Below are 20,187 nucleotides of genomic sequence, written 5' to 3' on the forward strand. Positions count from 1 at the left end.
GTTTGCCATGAAATCTAGCACAGACATCATAATCATCAGAGGATTCATCCTAATGACTTTGCCTTCCAAAACTCCCAAAATAAGTGAAATTTAATATTTATGTCAAGCAGAAGATGAATCATGTCGGTTTTGGTCAGTGTAGGAGCCTAAATGCAGTTTACTGATAAGCCATTTTAATTTATGTGTTAACAGTAATTTACATGATTGATTTATGAAGAGAGAATTGAAGGGGATATTTACAGTATTTACAGGTTCATGCAGGTAATATTTACAGTAATGCAAGGAGTTAATTGTATAATTATCTAAAATGTGAATAAAGGACTGTTACGGCCTTTTCCTTTTAACCGCATGCACCTTTAATTCTTGGGAATACTCTCACGACAGTTTGTAACCCTTCTCTCTCCCTCTTTCTTTTCTCTCAATAATTAATCATTTTCATTTTCTGTAATTTTCCTGTGCTGATGTTTTGTTGCTAACTCAGTAAACAAATACATTTTTTGTGAGTGGTCCTGTGGATTTAATGATGTGGATTCGGATGAAGGGAGTGGATGGAGCGTCAAGCTAGGGCTTCATTCAGTGGAAACCTACATTATTAGTCAAAATACTCGCTCTGCATGGATTAATGGACTTTGGAACGGCCTGACTCAAAACAAAGGACTGAACGAGGAAACTTCACGGTGAAACTGTCGTAACTTTCCTTGCTCTGCTACGGATCATTAACTGAAGCCACAAGGAGTGCGGTGGGTGTGCGCACCACTGTCTAAGAAAATACATAATAAAGGCCGCCGTTTGGCTGACAAAGTGGTACGCAGTGTGTGTTAAGATCACCCTACGGCTTTTTGACATTTGTACTAATTCAGTGTGGAAACTTTTGCTTGTGATGGATGAACAAGACAGTGAAAAACGGACAGTAAAAATGACTGAGAAGGCTGTAGAAGAACACAAGTATAGACAACTCCAGGCACGCAGGTATAAGCTATCCCAGTTATGGAGCATGGTAAAGCATATTGAGCAATTAATGGAAGATGATGCAAACGCTGTGTGGACTTCAGTGGTTTGCAGGAAGAATTTTCCGATTTAAATTCTGGTTTGAGAAGATTTATGTCTGATGAAGAATTCTTGAACAATCAAAAGAATTGGTTCAATGATAAAAAAAAATAAGTCTTTAGTACTCTGTAGGACTTCTGTGTTCACATGGAGGAGATTAATTTTGCTCCTGGTGATAGAACTGTGCAGCTTAGTACAACATTTCTGCATTACTTCAGACAACTGTTTTCTTGACAGACAAGTGCCTAACTCAACTGGCAAGAACGTCTATATCACAGAGCCTCCTAGTGTTCTAGCTGACTAACATTCAGTTCTGTCCTACAACAAAGTCAATAAATGATTTCTTCTGGAAATGTGAGGAATGGATGAAAGAGGTTCGAAACACTCTGACTTGGACAATACAGCTAACATAAAGGCATTGGCCAACAAGCTCCCATACAAACTCAAAAGAAGCTTGGAGAAAGTCTGCATGCGACCTACAAGAAGAAACAAAGACAAGAGTGAAATTCAAGGATTTTGTCGAATTTGTCAACAAGCAAGTTAGATATATACTACACCTACTCTATGGAAACATACAGTAAACCACCACCAGGCCAAAAGAACCTTTGCAACAGAAACCAAAACTACAATATGCCTCCTCCCAAACTGAAAACAAATTAACAAATTCAAGATTGACAACCTACACCAAAAACACTAAATGTGTCAGTGGACGCAAACAGCTAGCTTTCTGTTTATTGGAAGGGAGAGCAACACAGTCTCACAGTCTGCAGAAAATTCAAGGCTAAGCCACACAAGGAAAAGATCGACTTCCTGCGAAGCAAAGGTCTGTGTTTTGCATATTTGAAAGAGAAAGCTCAATGTCAAGAATGCTCTCGACTGCATCCCACACACAGCAAGCAAGCATTGTGAGCAGCAGTCTGTTTCAAGTGCCCTTGTACACATGAAGGAAACTTTTGCCGTCACCGGGGCCGGTAAAGGAAAACTGCGCTCACAAAAGGGAACCAAGGCAATGACAACGTATGCATTTTTGGATCCAGGTAGCTCAGCTACTTTTGCAACAGAGTCATTAATAAACCAACTGAGTAGGAACAAATGCAATACAAGCATCTTGTTGCAAACAATGGGGAATTAATCTATTGTTAACACCTGCATTGTAACTGCACTGGAAATCAGTAGCTTGGATGGCAAACACTTTATTGAACTTTCAGAGGTGTTTTCACAGAAAACCATCCCTGTAACCAAATGGTGGTTTTTTGCTGAAGACAGGCTTAATTTTTTCACCTGCCAAAACTTGTTTTCACCTGCCAAAAACTTTGCCGCCTGGGACACAGATGATAGGATGAAATTTTACGGAATTTAGTAGGGCTAACCCTGAAGATTTAATGCTTCAATGGCCGGAGCCTGATTCGAGTGTCAACTTCACAGTCGAAGCTTCACAGCGAACAAGGATTATGCCATTTTAGCGATATGGCCCCACAGCACAAGACCGGTGAATGGCAGGCGATCAGAGAGAAAATGGTCAACGACAAGCCAGTTTATCTGGAAATGTACAGTGTAAGTTACAGTGATACATACAGTGCAGCTATCTGGCATATTGGCGTAATACTCCCAGAAAATAAGGCAGTGTGAAAGTGGCTTTAGAAGATGAATCACCAGAAATGTTTACCCCTTCACTTGCCTCTCAGGGCTTCCGTAGAAACTGCTAAAGTTTTAAAAATTATTATGCCTCAAATTCCAAAGGGCAAACAGCTATGACATATACTGAAGAAAAAGATTTTCCTCTGTGGAGAAACCATTTAACCCCCTGACGTCCCCATTAGAACCACATTAAGGCCATTATTTTCATGTGTCCACAAGAAACTACCCAGAGTCTCACCAGTGGTTTCCAAATTTGGTTTGGAAAAAAATACAACACACAATAGAGATTTGTCAGCCAGTAGAGGTTTAGATGTTCTGTTTCTACCAAGGTGGTACAGCAGCTATCTCTTAAATATATCTGGTTGTATCTGACTATTGTGGATGAGGCTGAATTTTAATGAGCAGGACTGCATTGAAATTACACAGTTGTTGCATCAAAGCACATTGATTTAGTTCACTGGATCAGTCAAATCTGGTCATTTAATCTGCAGTTTATCCTGCGTTGGTCAACCACTTTGGTCCGGACTTAAATATCTCAACACCTATTGCATAAAGATTGTCTCACCAGCATTTCTTCAGCAGACTTGTTTCGTGGTCTGTCCTGAGAATCACAATATTTTTGACTGTACCTGTGTCGCTGTGTTGATCACATAACCGTTACCAACATACAGTGTCAACTTCCCAGGAATTAATTTTTGTACAGTGTTTGTATACATGCCTCGTCTCCATCACGTGTAAGCAATGTGTGCTGTGCGTGTGTTTCTCTCTGTCTCTCTGAGTCATCAGACCAGTTGGTGTACCCACATGCCAAGCTGGCTCTTCGTTGGCACCCAGCACTCCCCCACACTGACTGCATTTATTTAACACTAACAGAGCTGCGCTTCACTTTATTCTGTGTCTCTACTGTTCTCCTACTGTATGTAGCTGCAGCTCCACTTCATCTAAATCACGGCTATTAGTTAACTCAGTTTCAGAGCAATGTGAGGTCAAGTGCTGGTAATAGATGTCATTTGTTTGCAAATGATGCAGAGCTGTTTTCTGACATTTACTGACAGTTACCTGTCTCCATACTGCAAATTGATCTGTAAAGCACAAAAACAAGTCGGTTTCTTTGGTTGGGCACAGTAAAAAAACCAGGAGAGCATTGTGTATTTCACATAGCATCAATTCAGTGAAACACATCAGCACAGTATAGAAATGTATATATTTTTAAACCATTTTTGTAATCTTGTCTTTCCTCTTTTTGTTAAGCCATTTCATTGATAATCATCTAGTACATTGTGTTATTCATGAATATATATATATATATATATAGATATATATATATATTCATAATGATTTTTTTCACTTTGTTATTTGTTGAATAACTATTATCTAGTATCTTGTGTCCAAAACTTAGTAAGACAGATTTATTAGTTATTATAACACTATATTTAGAAGATCTTCTTTCTTGTGTTTCAAGTATTTCACTAAACAACCAATCCTTCAAATTAAGTGGCAAAACGTTGTTCACGTTCTGTAGAACGACAAAGCAGTGTTTTCTGACCTGATGACATAATTTGTGTGTGTCTTCCAAAACAATAATTCTGTTTTATGATGTGACAACTTTATTGTTAGGTTTTGGCACAAAAACCACTTGGTTAGGTTTAGAGAATGATTGTGGTTTGGGTTAAAATAAGTACTTAGTTAAGGTTAGGGGAACTTTGTCATACCGTTACAACAATAAACAGGTGGTAAAGGGATAATTGTGGTCATGCTTTAAAAAAAAATCCATTGACTGTTAGGAAACAGAAACAACAGTTTCTTACTTTGAGACCAGTGAAGCTGTTCAGTAATTTACTGAATTAAATTGGTTGAATGTGAAAAGTTGATTGTAATGTTTCCTCTCTTTATGGTTATCGATATGTTTCTTACAGTTTTTGAGATGAACTATTGTAAAAGATTAATGTAAAGTTTTGTATATGTGTATCTATGGTGATATATTGACCACGACATATCAAGACGTACCAATGTATCACTAATAACAGCCTCAGGCACCACCCTGATGAACGCACGACAGCGGTAAACTTAGGGGAATAAAGCGTGGTGTACTGGAGAAGAGTTGTGAGACGTGTTTAAGTCCAATGTTTTGTTGAACCATCCGTCCACCTTGACCTCCTCCCCACATGGACCTTACAACGACGTCACCTGACTTCCTCCTTTGATCCCGTTATAATCACTACGGTCGCTGGAGGGCTTTGACACTTCAACATAGACATATGCTTTCAACCTGGAAGTCCGATCTGGGTCAAACACTTCTAGCTATCTTTTTGTCACATGCTGATTTAATATTAAATGCCACAACAATTCAGTTGAATTACTTGGGCACAGTAGGAGAATGAGAACATTAATATGTATTTCTATCCACACTAAGCTGGCATCTCATGCTGCATTTATGTGCACATTAGACATCTCAAATGTGCCGGATTTTCATTTTTTACACATTCATTTTTTTATTTTTGGTGGGAAGTGAAAGGAAACATGGAGGAAATTAAGCAAATAATGAATAGTTTGGACTTCTTTTTATAGCTGCTTGCCTGAGAGACAATAAATACCTGGTTTATGTTCCTAATCAGATTTTTGTAAATGTGTTGCACAATTTGAATAGTCACTACTGCCAACAAACATCATAAGGCTGGTGGTTGTCAGAATCTAGGTTTTTAAAGGAACTTTCAAGTTATACATCTTGGTGAGAAGATCAAGCACAGAAACTGATCTGTGCTCTTGACATTCCCTCTGTACTCTGTCCACAACTTGCTTGCATGACACTTTGTGTGCCTTTTAAAAGAACCACTAACATTTTAATCATTAACCATCTCTGCCTCGTCATGATGTGAATAGAAATGAAACAGCACTTAACTACTAATGAGAGTCCATTAAACAACTAGGGGATGAAATATTTGATAAATTGTTCCCTCACACTGTCCCAAGCCAAATTACAAATCATTAATTTATATTATTAAACCATCCATTCAATATAGTAATTATTATCTTCTCTTTATTCAGTCATTTGTGTCATCAATTTGCATTCCCTCAAATGAACACATTATTTTAGACAGAAATACTGCATGTTGGGATTCGGCTTTTAAACATTGTGTTATGTTTGACATCCCGTAAACATTAATATTTATGGAGATAACAGATTACTCTGACATAATATATTTGTTGCTACTGCCACTGTTCTAAGGCTGTTCATATGGCTACAAGAACGTCAGTGGGAGCAATTAAGTTATTAGTAATTTTATTAGTTAGCAATGGAAGGGTACAAATGATTTATTCTAGGGAATAAGTTTAAGCTGCAAGGGGTCATGTGTAAAGTGTGTAATGTGAAAGAAGCCGCTCGTAATGAACAGAAAATTATCACCCAACTCAGCAGACGTGTTTCAGCTTTTGGTTTTGCAGCCAACTTTACTATTTGGTTCAGTTGCTCATTAGTGTTGTTGCAGGCAGCTGTTTTCAGTTAAAATGCTCTTACAAACCCACTGTACACTACCTGTACACTACCAAACCGCAGACAGCTGGTGAACATAGTGGAGCATTTAACTGCAAAAGAACCAGAGATTTCCCTGAAGAGCTGGTGGAGACCAAAACAGAGCTAAAAGGAGAGTGAATATTTGGCTCCATATGGATGATAATGTTACTCTGTATCTGCTGGGTATGTAAATAAGCAACCGTCTGCTAACATGTTTGTCACATCCACTTTATGAGGCGAAAATATGTCATTGTTATGTTGTTTTACTGTCCCCAAGTGGCCAACACAATCAATGAATGCATCTTTAAGTTAGAGCATCAATTATTTAATCATACAGCTGAGGGGAATTACAGAGTCAGGCAATAATAATCTTTGTAATCCCCTGTTAATATAAAAATATTGATTATAGCAGCTTTAAATTATTTGAGGGATCAGATTACTAAATAACTACATAAGGAAACGATTTACCTCCCTTTATTTAAACTTAATGAAGACAAAATTAAATACTGGCCTAGCGACACTTAAAGGGTTCCTGCTCTTGTCTCTGTCATGGCTCAGAATATATCATCCTCTCTACACACAGTATAGTACTTCACAAAGATCAGCAGTGATCCCAGTGTACCTTTTTTAATAACAGCTATGCAGGCTTTTGTATGTCAGTTTCTGGTGTCACCCGACAGTTACATTATTAGAATTCATGATTTTTTCTTATGCTATCACTCGAGTCAATTGCAGATCATTTGTGCCAGAAAGATGCCAATGCCCCAACCATGGAAACCTGCAGCAATGAGACTTGGGAGAAATAATTTTTTAAATGGTCTATAATATCTGAAGTAGTTGATATGCACTTGGATGGAATGAATCAGATTTCCTCTAGAAACAGATGAAGCCAAGTGGAAAATGTCTTTTAGCCAATATTTCTGTCCTGGTTTGACGCTGACATGTGTTTGTAACTCTGTAATGATGATTCAGCGAATGCGGCGGCTGAAAGTTTGCTTCAGGGAGCCTGAGGGTTTACTCGGCAGTCTGTCTTATTCTTCCTTCTCCTATCTTTTTTTTTCTATTTCGTCACACTTTCCTTTATATCTCTTATTCGATTTCCTCTAATCTCTTAGATTAGGGCTACAGTGTTTTTTGGCCAGAAGAAAATGGACATCTTAAGGCTACAGGACACAATTATATTTTAAACAATATTGTGCTTCCAGCTTTATGGCAGCAGTTTGGGGGATGGTGCTTTCTGGTTTCAGCATGACAGTGAACCACATGCACAAAGCTGGGAGCCAGTTTCAGAAAGATATTTTAAACGGGTCTGTAGTGTTAGTCTAGTCTTAGTTTTCTCATTTGATAAGTCTAGTTAGTAATATGTAAGTTAAACAATATCACAAAAAGAGGAGGAAAAAAGGAGGAAAACAAGGAAAACATGGCTCATAATTTGTGTTTTTCAAATATACAGCAGTGTGGAGATTATCAGTCATTTCGTTTTGTAAACTAGTCTTGTGTGTGTGTGTTCAGCTCTGCGACGACTGCGCTGTGAGATGTTCAGCTATTACATAATGTCTAATGGAGCTGCAACTAATACTTAATTTAATTATTAATCTATTTGTTTTGTCTATAAAATATATAATAATAATAATAATAATAATAATATATAAATAAACATAATTTCTTGAAGCCCAAGGTGACATCTTGAAATGTCTTGTTCAGTCAGACTAAGAAACCCAAAAGATATTCAATTTACAATCCCTTGAAACAAAGGAGATTGAGAGAATGATTATACCACCTACTTTTGGCCACGTAGTGTCTGTCTCTACCTCTATCTTAGACCACATATATGACACAGCATACTGAGAAAACAAAAAAATGCATTTGAGAAGTGGGAACATTTATAAAACAAATGTTGAAACAAATATATCTCTGAATTTCTCTGTCTGTCCAGGTTGAAGAGGAGGAAGAGACTGGGTATGCTGAAGGAACCACAGAAAGTGAGTTAATGAAATTATTGGTTTAATTGATTGTCTCTATGTAAACAGTACAAATACCCACAAACACGTTATAAGCTGCAGGAGACAATAAAACCTCACATCTTATGATTCATCTTATTATTTATCCTCCTCTCCCTTTTGTAAACCAGCAGCCGACTCCAGACTTCAGCATTTCCACACACACAGTTCCATCTCAGTAAATGTCACATATGTCATGTAACTGTTATTCAGCAGATGCCTGAATGAACTTCTCCCTGCAACCCTGCGTTTGTCTGTGTGTGTCTTCATCAGCGTTGCTCTGCATCAACAGTATTGATTGTGTAATGGAAGGGGAGGAGGGCTCATCTGTTGATTCACTGCTTCCAGTTAGACCTGATGTTTATCTCGTCAGATAGCTGTCGCTACACTAACATCACCCTGCAGCAGGCAGAGGGCAGAGAGGAGGAGCTGCCTGATTAAAGGACGACAAACCCTACGTTTAGCCAAAAATTTGGCTGGCAAATTAGCATGAACCACATTCATAACATTGCTAGTTGCTTAGGAACGCCTCAATGGAAAAAATTCAAACTGTCCACTGAGATAAAGGTCTATAACAGCTGAAAAAGAAAATAAAATTTAATGCGTGGGACCTTCCTTCCTTTTCACAAGATCCTATTATTAATAAAATAGTTTGTCCTGAAGAAAAACAATGAGGTTGATAGATTGTTAAGCTCCATTTTAGAGCCCACTGGGGCTTTATTCACTGGGCCAGTGTGTATATAAGAAACAAGAAATTGTACAGAGATGTCAGACATTTGTCTCATAATGTAGGCTTTTATTAGTGTATTTTGTGTAAAATGTTGTGTTCAGTACATATGGCCTCAATTCTTTATTAGGTAACTTCAAGGGATCCTTATCCAAAATTTATTTATGGTTGTGTAAAAAACAAACAGCAAAAAAAAAAAAAAAAACTTACATTACTTTATCCGTAGGGTCACATTTAAAGGGATATTTGAGGGTTAGGACTTGGTTTTAAGTTAGAATTGGGTTACAGGTAGGGAATGCATTATGTCAGTGGTGGATCCCCACGAAGATAGTGACACAAGGCTGTGTGTGTATGTGTGTGTGTGTATGTGTGTGTGTGTGTGTGTGTGTGTGTGTGTGTGTGTATGATGCTGTGTGTTGACCTGAACCGCATGTTAAACTTTGATTTTCTTTCCTCTGACAGGTTATTGTACAGAACAGAAGAAACCAAAGGTCATCTTCATGATGGGTAAGTACATGAAGCCGAGTGCTCACACACACACCTCAGCACTGGTGAAGCCTACCTCATTAGAAAGAGCTGAAAGTACACACACACACACACAGTCAGGACAATAATGAGCAGCTGCTGTCTGCCGGGATGGATGTTAGTTAAGCTGGCCTCATTCACACACACACACACACCGCTGCAGAAAGAGACAGAATAGTACAGATCAGATGATCAACTGCTCTGACATTTTTCTGCATGTTTTAAGATAACTAAACTCAGACTGCAGTTCTGATGAAGAAGTTGCATTCAAAAAGACATTGCTCCTGTAGAATTTCATGGCTTGTTTCAACACTGTTCATCACTAGAAAGCAAGACAGGGATTATTATATGAAGAGAATAGAAGCAGTGGAATATGTAATATTAAATAAATACACAATTGTTCAAAATGTCCCAACACAGCAAAATAATAATAAAATATAGGCTGAGGGCAGCGTCTCTGCAGATACAGACATTGTCACACACAGTGGGTTGTAACTTAGGCTTGAGAGGGTCTATTTTAGAGAGAGTCTATGCATAGTTTATTTTTGGAAGATTCTACTCATTAAAACTTTAAATAAGTTAGGAGTCAGTATGTACGTGTTCCCCATGTAATGCTGGTACAGTAAATGTAGTGATACCCATCTCATGCTGCCCCTTTGGCCGGTTTCTCTCATGAAAAAGATATTGTATCTCAAAGGATTACTGGTTATGTAAAGGTTTGAAAAAAAGTGCACAAATAAATACAAATAATTTCTCTCTTAAATGTAGAGTAATTCACGTAAATTGTCTCACAAAATTGAAATACACAAACGCTATTTGCTTCTAATTCATGCTCAGGTGCAGCAGCTGAGTACATGCACTTATTTACTTCCAGCGTGGTGCTTTTTTGTGATCATTTGGTGCAATAAGGCAGTGAGGCCCAGTCTGCTAATTGAAGACAGGACAGAGAGACGAAGGTTAATAAGACTTCTGGGACACAGAGTCGACTTTAACAGTCATTCACCTTGCTTCCATGAAAAAATACTAATGATACGATCACTAAATGATTATTGAAATCAGTACTCTCTTTCACACCCATATGGCAATGTGTATTCTTTATGTTACAACCAACTTAACAAATCCTCACTGATAGGTAATAACACTAGTTTGTCTGAATATTTGAGAAACAGACGTTGAGTTAGATCCATATAGATTCCCCTCAGCAAGGGCAGATAATTGGAGGAAAATGTCAACTGCACATATAATAACTGTCACCTAGACTCGAATGTGTCTCCTGAGCAGATTTTATACCATATAATAAAAGGTTGGCCACACCGGTGAACACATTCATGATTTTGTCTTCGGCTTCCAGCAATTTAGGATCCCTTCAGAATGCTATGAGAGGAAGTGGGATTCATCAGAATAAGAAATACTTCTTCTTTTTGGAAGTTTAGATGATTACCTGTCTCATCCTACTTTTTTCTCCTGCTATGGCTGCCTGATAAGCTGTTATCTTCATGCTTGTACGTCCTGTTGCGGTTAGCTCAAACCATCACCATTCTGCTCAGATAACTCTTAAACCTTTCACCACCCACTCCTCTGCCTGCAGGTGGCTAGTAGCAATCTGTGAAACAATTCAGACTGGCAGCATTATTAATTATAATATTTAAATATTATTATTGATTAGTGCAGCTTTAAAAATAGTGTGTTCCCACCTTGGCTGCCTAGCCTGGCAACAAGATAATAATTCTTGAATATATTTTTCAACATTTCATTGCAAGGGTCAAAGGATCATGAACAGAGAATAAACAGAGACATATTTTAATTCAAGCAGATCAAGATCAAGATCAAGCTCCTTGATAAAAGGGCAGTTACCAAAACATTCGTATGAAACGGCACTGCCACTCGACTATTCCAGGAAAAGTGGACACGATGATGTATGAAAACCACAAAACGAATGTTCACAGCTGCTTGAATCTAAGCATCTTCTCGTGATGTTTAGTCAAACTTAATGTGTTTGCTTTATTTATAGCATTTGAAATTGTCAAGAGCAATTTCAAATAAATTGTGTAGTGCAAGTAAAACTAAAATGAGGACCTAACTGTCTTACGTGGTCCGTAAGAAAAGTGAATTTGCTCATGATGACTCATTATCTGGTGGAGCAAGTAGTTTGTGTAATCAGTCAGTACAACATAAGTACACCTCACCTCATAGGGAAGGTTTTCTTTCCTGCCACATCATGCTGACTTTGAAAACACTGTCTCAAGATTCGCTGACACAGCATGAGAACTCCTCACTTCTAAATAAAAAGTTAATGCCCCTTCTTCAACCCTCGTTTCCTGCTGTCACTGTTTTTCAAACTTGCTCCACTGCTGCTGCTGCTGCTGGGTCACTTGCTGACCATCTACCTGCCGTCTGAAATGCTGCTGAGAGCAAGTATCAGAGCAGCTCCAAGGAATTAAGCAGAAATATGGGGATGGGGGTGGGGGTGGAGGGGTGGGGTGATTGACTCTGTGCTGTTTTTGGTGCTGTTTTTCAGTGTGACTTCCCCACCAGCCTCCTTGTGTATATTGAAAAAAATACTACAGTTATGTCCTCAAAACGGCTTTAATTAAAAGTTGGGAGAGATGAACTTGGTGGTTTTACTTTGGGTTTACCCAACGGAAACCTGCCTGCCAATTAAAGACTGGTGGAAAAGTTAAAGAAGTGTGCAGAAAAAGTGCTTCAGAACGCGAGGTTATTATTATGAAGTACAAGATGAGTTCTTTTGAACAAATCAGAATGAAACCATCCCAAAGTTGAACAGTGGATACTATCTGGTACTGGAGGCAGCGTATTAACAGGTCATGATTAATGGTATCAAATATTACACTGGCTGTCGCAATATAGAGGTTTGGTCAGAGTCGAAATGTGATACAATATCTGTCAACGTGATTTCAGCCAAATCTGTTGAACTAAAACTGGCCTGATTAAATCACACTTTTTAATGTGGCTAGAAATTAAATTTTTATATTAACAATGTTTCAAGATAATGTGAAAGGGGTCACTCGTGATGCACCTTCATAGAATGGTCATTGTCAAATTGTAAATTCACTTTGCGCTACCTGTCCAACAACTGCTGAACATAGTGGAGCATTTAGCAGCTTAAGAGATTGAAATGTAGCATTTTGATTTTATGATTCCTTGAGGAAATCACTTGTCTGTGATCAAATATAGTGAAAGCAACTGATGTTCGAGAGTACAGCCAAATTCGTGCTAAATTATTACTGATGCAGCCAAAAGTAAGCCTATTCAGATCCTTTTTAAAGTAAAAGCACTAATACCTCACTGTAAAAATACTGTGTTACAAGTAAAAAATACTGCATTGAAAATGTTAAGTAAAAGTATGTAAGTAGGCTATAAGCAGGAAAATGTAAAAGTAGCCTATTAAAGATAAAAGTAGCCTATTCAAAGCAGAAAGAAAAATGTCCCCAATGACTATTATTAGATTATTATTCCTCATGCATTACTGTAGTTGGTTGAGGTTGAACAATGTTGTATCAGACTGCAATTAATGCTTATTTTCATTATGTATTGATCAGCTGATTATTCTCCATTAATCAATTGTAAAGATTCTGAAAATAGTGAGAAATGTTGTCACAGTTATCCAGAGCCCAAAGTGACACTTTCACAATGCTTGTTTTGTCAAAACCTCAAAATTATTAAAACTACATTAAAATAACCAAAAGGAAAAGCAGCAAATCTTCATGTTTGTGAAGCTGGAAAAATGAAATGCTTTTACATGACAAATGACTAAAACTAATACTAATGTAGGCCTATTAGCTGTAGGCTATTTGTATAAACTGAAATTGAATTCATAACAAAACATTCAGTTTTTTAACTCTTCATATATTTTGTTTGTAAAAAGCTTAATTTTTAAAGTAACTTGTAACTGAAACTGTCAGATAAATGAAGTTAAGTAAAAATGAGCAATATTTCCCTTTGAGATGTGGTGGAGTAGAAATAGAAAGTGGCATGAAAAGGAAACTCTCAAGTTAAGTAGAAATACCTCTAATTTAACTTAAGTACAGTACTTGAGTATATGTACTTAGCTTTGGCTACCTGAAACAAAGGAAAGAAATAGAGATGTTTTTCTATATTTTGGTTCTGGACGGAACACTATCATTAATCGGTGAATTAATGACGGTGAAAATGGCTGACCTTGAGCCACAGGGCTTTAAGTGGGAGCCGCCTCCCCCTGTCATCAAGGCAACACAAAACACCATTCATAAGCTGAAATGTGTAGCCTATTATAGTTTCTATTTGTGGTGGTCAATTATGATAGGTCAAATTTAACTGCTAGCAAAAACTTGACAGAATTGAGCGGGGCCGAGGGGCCGCTGCTACAAATATTTGAATGGCTCCTCCTCTAACAGATGTAATCTCACTCCAAACTTTTATAAAACTTGAGAGCCCTGTATATGTTAATATATACTGGAGATATCAATGTTGTGTTCACAACTGCTCCGAATTGGCCAAAAAATTATTTCAGGGTTAAGTGAAATTTTAAGTAAGGCTGTAAAGGCCCTGTTTTTGATGAGCACAAAATGAATCCTGTGTATATTTGTAAATAAGTCATTTAACCTTAGTAGGGAGCCAGAACATTAACTCAAATGAAAAGATAAAGTGAAAAAAAATATTTTGCACTTTATCTTGTCTAAAGCTTTGACTGTCATGGCCAGTTCATCTAAATTTTAAATGGTCTCAGAGAGAGAAAACTGTCTTTACCCACAGAGCCAATTTATACAGTGAGTTTGACCTGACTAACTAGGAGAATCCCTAACAAGCTTCTCAGGGCTTTTGCTTCAGTCAAGCAGCAGAGGAATACTCCTAGCAATGTAGGTGATGGAGGCGGTGTGGGTGTGTGTGTGCACTATTTTGAGGCAGCTGAAATATATTAAGTCAGTGAATATATGCTGAATGTACAATGAATGAATCCATAACCGCTCCCTCTCCTCGATATCTTATGGACCTTTTCTGACTTCACCGTCGCCCCAGGGTGAGCCGAGCCCTGCTCATATCTCTCCGTGCTCTCACAGGAAATGGTGATGAGGACGTTTGTTTCTGAATGCAGAGCGCAGCGACACTCAGACTCGAGGAGAATACTGATGAAGCACATCCTGAGTTTCATTACTGGTCTGAAGGCTGGCTATGATAAATCACTACTTCCTACTGATGCTTCACACAGCTTCATGGCCATGTAATACAGTTAACCATTGATAAAACACCTACAGACCTCACAGCACAGCAGTGGAGCAGATAGATTGCTGAGACTGCTGAAATATTTTTTGATTTTTAAAAGGAAAAAAAGTTTTAAATCTTTTAAAATTTTGGTCTAAGGCCTTTGAGGATTAAGACCTGGCTTTAAAGGGGTTACATGTAGTTTTCACTCGCCACTAGTGGTGCGGTTTTTAGATTGCAACTTGTTGTGTGCTTGTACTTATGAGCGAGCATAATCGGACACATAAAGACTGAAACCGGAAGACAGCTTCACACAGCATGCTGGAAACTCAGTAATACTTTTATCAGCTTTAACTAACTAATCCAAGCTCATTGCATGATAACGCTACACTGACTGCATTTAGCCGACGTGATGCTCCCTTCCCCTTTTCAATCATTGTGTCTCTTTCACTGGAGGCTCAGAAATATCAGCTCAGCTAAACGTATTGGATGATAATGAAATGATTAGTGAGCTAGACTGAATATTATAAATGAGATTGTGGCCATACTTTATCAGTTAAAATACAGTATGTAACGTTACTGTAGTGAATGGGTCTTTCACTGTGTTGTTGTCCTGCACAGTTATGTTACATTATAGTATATTATGTGGGTCACGTAAGTTACAGTGATAGAGATGGTGGAGAAGCTCTGTACCTGAGTATCTAAATTAAACGTTACAAAGCATACGCGGGAGATCCATGCTAACATTAGCTGGCTGCCCCTGCCTTACATCACTATAGGCTAGTATAAACAAATCGCACCACATTTGCTTTTTATCGTTACATCATGTCTTGTAGGCTAAAATCAATACTTTGACATAATACTGGTGGTACAGAGGATAGTAATATGTATAGTAAATGGATCGCTTTAGCTGGTGAAGTAATGTGGAAAGAAAAACAACGGTATTTTGCACCGCATAATGTTAGCAACTGCTGGGTGTTGGCCAGCGAGCTAACGTTATCTAATTTGAGCCAACTAAAACACAAAAGCACAATATATTTCACATGCTTTGCACTAATGTTAATTAACCTGTCAAATAGGACAAAAGCCAACTCTGGTTTTGTCGACTCAAGCCTTTCTGATGTAAACTGTGTTTTTTCACCCAGTCAACCTGATTCTCGTTTGGCCTGACGGCTCCAGCACATGAAACATTGTTGTCAGGTTTTATCTTTACATGGAGTTTGTGTTGGAGTCTGTGTTGTTCTGGGAAACAGTCGTTTTGTGGTTTTAGTGGACTCCATGTTGTTAGCTGCGGTGTTGTTGTGGACGGCACAGAATCAGAAGGCGAGAGGCTCAGGAGCCCGCATACAGTCACAGCCAAAGGATTTTCCGGAAAATCCAACCCGGACTGTCTTCACATAGGATTAGGCGCACTGGCTGTCAGAAAAACTCGGCATGTGGATCATTTTTATGGGAGATTACAACCCCTTCACAAACTGGAAAAGAAAAATTATTCATTTCATTACAGAAACTACATATAGCCCTTTTACAGCTGGACGAATGTTTAGGTTATGTTAGATTAAGTCTTTGTACATTTTAGGGCTGCAACTAACAATTATCTTTATTATTGATTAAGAGCCATGTTACGCTAGAAAATAACTAGTATAACTGAAATCAAAAGTGTTCATAGTTTTCCTCAGGTGCACTCAAAGGCAGATTGAAAAGTCTGCTGTCATAGTGAATGGGGAGATGCTCTAAGTGTCAAATATGGAGGCCGTCTCCTCAAAAACATTAGAGTTGCATTTTTGTTCAAAGGAGGTCATGTAATGTAACCGAGCTAGGTAGATGCTTGACCTGGAGCTCCTCAAGTACACCATTTAAAATTAAAGCCCATGAACACCCAGCTCCCAACTATTCAATGAATGAAAATTTACTTGTTCTAGAAAACAAGCAACCCAACTTGAATACTGAACACTATGATGTTCTTGTGAAAAGTGACAGAAATTGTCGTGTCAAGAAGGAGAAAAGAGAGCTAGAGGGAGACGTTCAATCCCCAGGCTTTTTTCTCATGTGAGGAGGTTCAAATGCCTACGTACAGGGTTCAGAATTTTATGCTACGCCCCCGAACACAGGACCCCTACTACTGTGTGGGAGTGTGTGGTCTGTGGTATGTGGTGTTGAACCAAGGTGGTGGAACAGGTAGATTCAGTAAGAGGAGAGAAGATGATAATCATCTGTGAGAACCTGCCTCTGAGCCCTCAGCAAGGCAATGAATAAGACCTGTGATGTGCACACAAACACACACACACAAACAAACACAGTTCACCTACCCACCTGCTATCTGTTTCCTCACTTATATCTCCCCTCTTTAACTCGACCCCCTGTCCCACATCACATTTTCCACATTTTCCCCTCATGTACTCACATAGACGGAGCTCGCCCTCTCTCACAAGCCCCCCCCACCCCCCACCCCCCTTTATTTCCTATTGTCTCCCACCTTCATGCTTTTCTTTCACCTCTCAATGTCTTCCTATTCATCCTCGCCTCACTGCATTCAGTCTCAGTGATTACTGCGAAGATGGACTGATCTGTTTGTTTGTGTGTGTGTGTGTGTGTGTGTGTGCGTGTGTGTGCGTGCACTCTCAGGTGGTCCAGGCTCAGGGAAATCTCTCCAGTGTGAGCGGATGGAGGAGAGGTTCGGCCTACGTTGTGTCGCCATGGGTGACCTGCTGTGTAACGAGCTGCAGTCTCACGGCGAAAGAGGGCGTCACCTGCGGGACATCCTAGAGAGGGGAGATAAGTTGCCTGAGGTCAGTGTGGTACTTTCTCTTTCTCTCTACTGTCAAAGAAAACCAGCTACGCTTGAGGTGACAGGGGCTGCTGGCTAAGGAAGTGTTTCCCCCATTCAGTATTTCCCTTTCAAATCTTTCTTATAATCACGTCTTTAATATGACTTAACATATAAAACAGAAGATAATTGTCTGTAAGTGTCTGTTATGGCCACCAGTTTTAATTATTTTCTTATTTGTTTCTGAGAAATCAAATGTTTTCCATCACAGCTCTAAATCCTACAGTATCCATGAGACTCATTTGCCATTGCTATGGAGAAAAGGCCAGTTTTTTTTTAAAAAAAGAGCAAATCAGAGCGTTAGTGAATTCAAAGCGCTTTGTTGTTGCAGTTGAGAACAATACATGGCACCTTAGGTGCTGAATTCATCCACAATTAACCCAGAATTCAGAAGTGAATTGATTTAAGCAGCTGTGTTAGGGATGGGGATTGTTAATTTTTATTGATATTGATACTATTATTTGGTGTTATTTGGGAAGAACAGACCCAACAGGCATGAGGTAGGCTTGCACGGTATGAGGAAAATATTCAATGTGCGATAACATTGATGTGAGATGACATATGACTTGTGATAAATAAACATATATTCGAGTGTGCATATTAGCTGCCTGGTTGTTTTAAAATAATTTATAGGATTAGAATTTTATATTTTAAATACAGCTAAATGTTGTTTCTAGAGCAGCAACATATTAATGTTTACAACAGCAAATAAACTCAATATCTGACATCACAATAGTGAGTGATGTTTAGAAAGAATAAAAAACTCAGTATCAGACCTCTTTCCTCCTCCTCCTCCTCTCTGCTGTTAGTCACTGCCTGCAGGTAACATTACCTGGTCCAGGGGGGAGCGGCTGGTTTGTCCCAGCCAGCAGCTGAGTTTTTAACCATGTGCCAAATTTTAAGACTACAGGCCAGTCTAAACTCCAGACAGACAGCTTTCTATTTAGCTTGTTTGTAACATTTGGCTAATTGCCAAGTTAACGTTAGCTGTGCTTGTTAAAAACATACAGGGTGAGAGATTGAGGACAGAGATGATTAAATTAACCCTTTCTACATGTTTACCCTACGCACAGGTGTATTGATAAAGTATTGTCTTTTTACTCGCAAAGGTTTTATCGCACGTACCTACAGTAATGAGAGTAGCTGTTGTCTCCTCGGGTAGTTGGAGCGAACTTAACTTCACCGTCTCCACCGCAGCCTCTCTCTCTCTGCTGGTGTGTGTGTATGTAGGAGCCGACAGAGAGCAGCAGAGGCTGCAGCCTAATGATAAACAGTCCCGGTTGCGTTTCAGTGCTATCATTAGTAACATTTGTTTTCTTATCCATCACGTTTCAAGACAAATCAGATTTGAGGCCCAAGACATATTATTACAGACCCGCTAGTCTCGATAGCAGTATCAATAAGCTCGGACCTTATTGATTTTCGGGTTTTGAGAAATGTTGGAACCGGAATCCTTTTAGAACCGGGTGTCGATCCCCATCCCTAAGCTGTGTTGTCAGTTTTCTCAGCACTGTGATTTTTAGAGACACACTTAGGATTTTAAACTCTTGTGATTGGGTGTTTCTTGCTGAAATGAACTTTGGAAGTCATAGAGTCATAGGTAACTTGGCTTGACTTTTTTTCTATTTGATGAATAAACTGGGAGAGATTCCTGCTGTGGGTCCTGTAACATTATCTATGGGGAAAATTTATGTGTACTGAATGTTAGTACTAATTCATTTGAATTAAAGTTTTTATCTTTCCTAGTTTGGTTTGTGTGGGCTTTCCCTAAACTTGCTGGTTTGAACCATAGGCTTTATTCTGAGAGGATAATGGCGTATAATGGAGTATCACGGTCGGCCACTGGGCCACATACTACACCTACACTACACTGGTTTATGTAATTTATTATAATTCATGTATTAAGTAGTAAAAAGTACAATATGCTCCTCTAAAATGTCGTGGCGTGGAAATTACTTACTACTTTTTGCCGCTGCGTTATAGATTTTTCCTTCTTCTGGGTTGCAGTGAAGTAGTTTTGCAGGGCAAGAAGAAAAATCATGCTGGAATCAGGCCTACAGCCCAATGAAAAGATTATGTGCCTCTTAGCCCATTTTTGCGAGCCGGTGATGAATGAATTTCACAGGAGATTTGTTTAATTTGCTATTAGAATAACAATTGCCAACCAAACATTTCACTTAAAAAATGTGCACAAATGGTCAAAGCATGAGTTTTGAAAACAGTCTCAGAAGAGGTGGTTTGTTTGGAATTTATGCAATAACAGGATATTAAGGACAAGCAGTGATTGCAATTTTGGCTGAACATAAAATCAAAGAATAAAGATGTCACAGAACCACCCACGCTGTTTGACTGACAGGTGATCTCTGGGAGGACGAGTGGGAAAACATGACAGCAGTGAGAACTGTGCAGTAGACTGAGCTAACAAAGTAATACCTTGAACACCAAGATCTCACAGATTATTTCATAAAGACAAACAGATGAACATGTTTAGTTGCAGAAAGACAAATACCTCCATGCTGTCACTGGAAAATGTAACACCGGCGCTCTCAGGCTAAGAAAATGCTGATATGCTATATAACATGTTTTCTTGACATGGGCCTAATGAAATAAATAGAAGAAAGACTGAACTAAACAGTCAAGAGTGCTCAAAATGGCTTTCACAGTTTACCGGGCAGAGCTGACATGGCTGTCTGAACCTATATTGGGGCTGGAA

The 20,187-nt window shown here is 38.7% G+C and overlaps 1 protein-coding gene across 1 annotated transcript in view; it reads left to right on the forward strand.

Moving 5' to 3' along the window:
- ak5 (adenylate kinase 5) overlaps nt 1-20,187 on the forward strand; it is a 79,443-nt gene that overhangs the window by 45,364 nt on the left and 13,892 nt on the right. The window contains exons 9-11 of the mRNA XM_046051983.1: nt 8,133-8,178; nt 9,386-9,430; nt 17,273-17,436. Of these exons, the coding sequence (XP_045907939.1) occupies nt 8,133-8,178; nt 9,386-9,430; nt 17,273-17,436 (255 nt within the window). The remainder of the gene's footprint in view (nt 1-8,132; nt 8,179-9,385; nt 9,431-17,272; nt 17,437-20,187) is intronic.

Source organism: Micropterus dolomieu, linkage group LG06 (genome assembly GCF_021292245.1).
Source record: "Micropterus dolomieu isolate WLL.071019.BEF.003 ecotype Adirondacks linkage group LG06, ASM2129224v1, whole genome shotgun sequence".
Lineage (NCBI taxonomy): Eukaryota > Metazoa > Chordata > Actinopteri > Centrarchiformes > Centrarchidae > Micropterus > Micropterus dolomieu.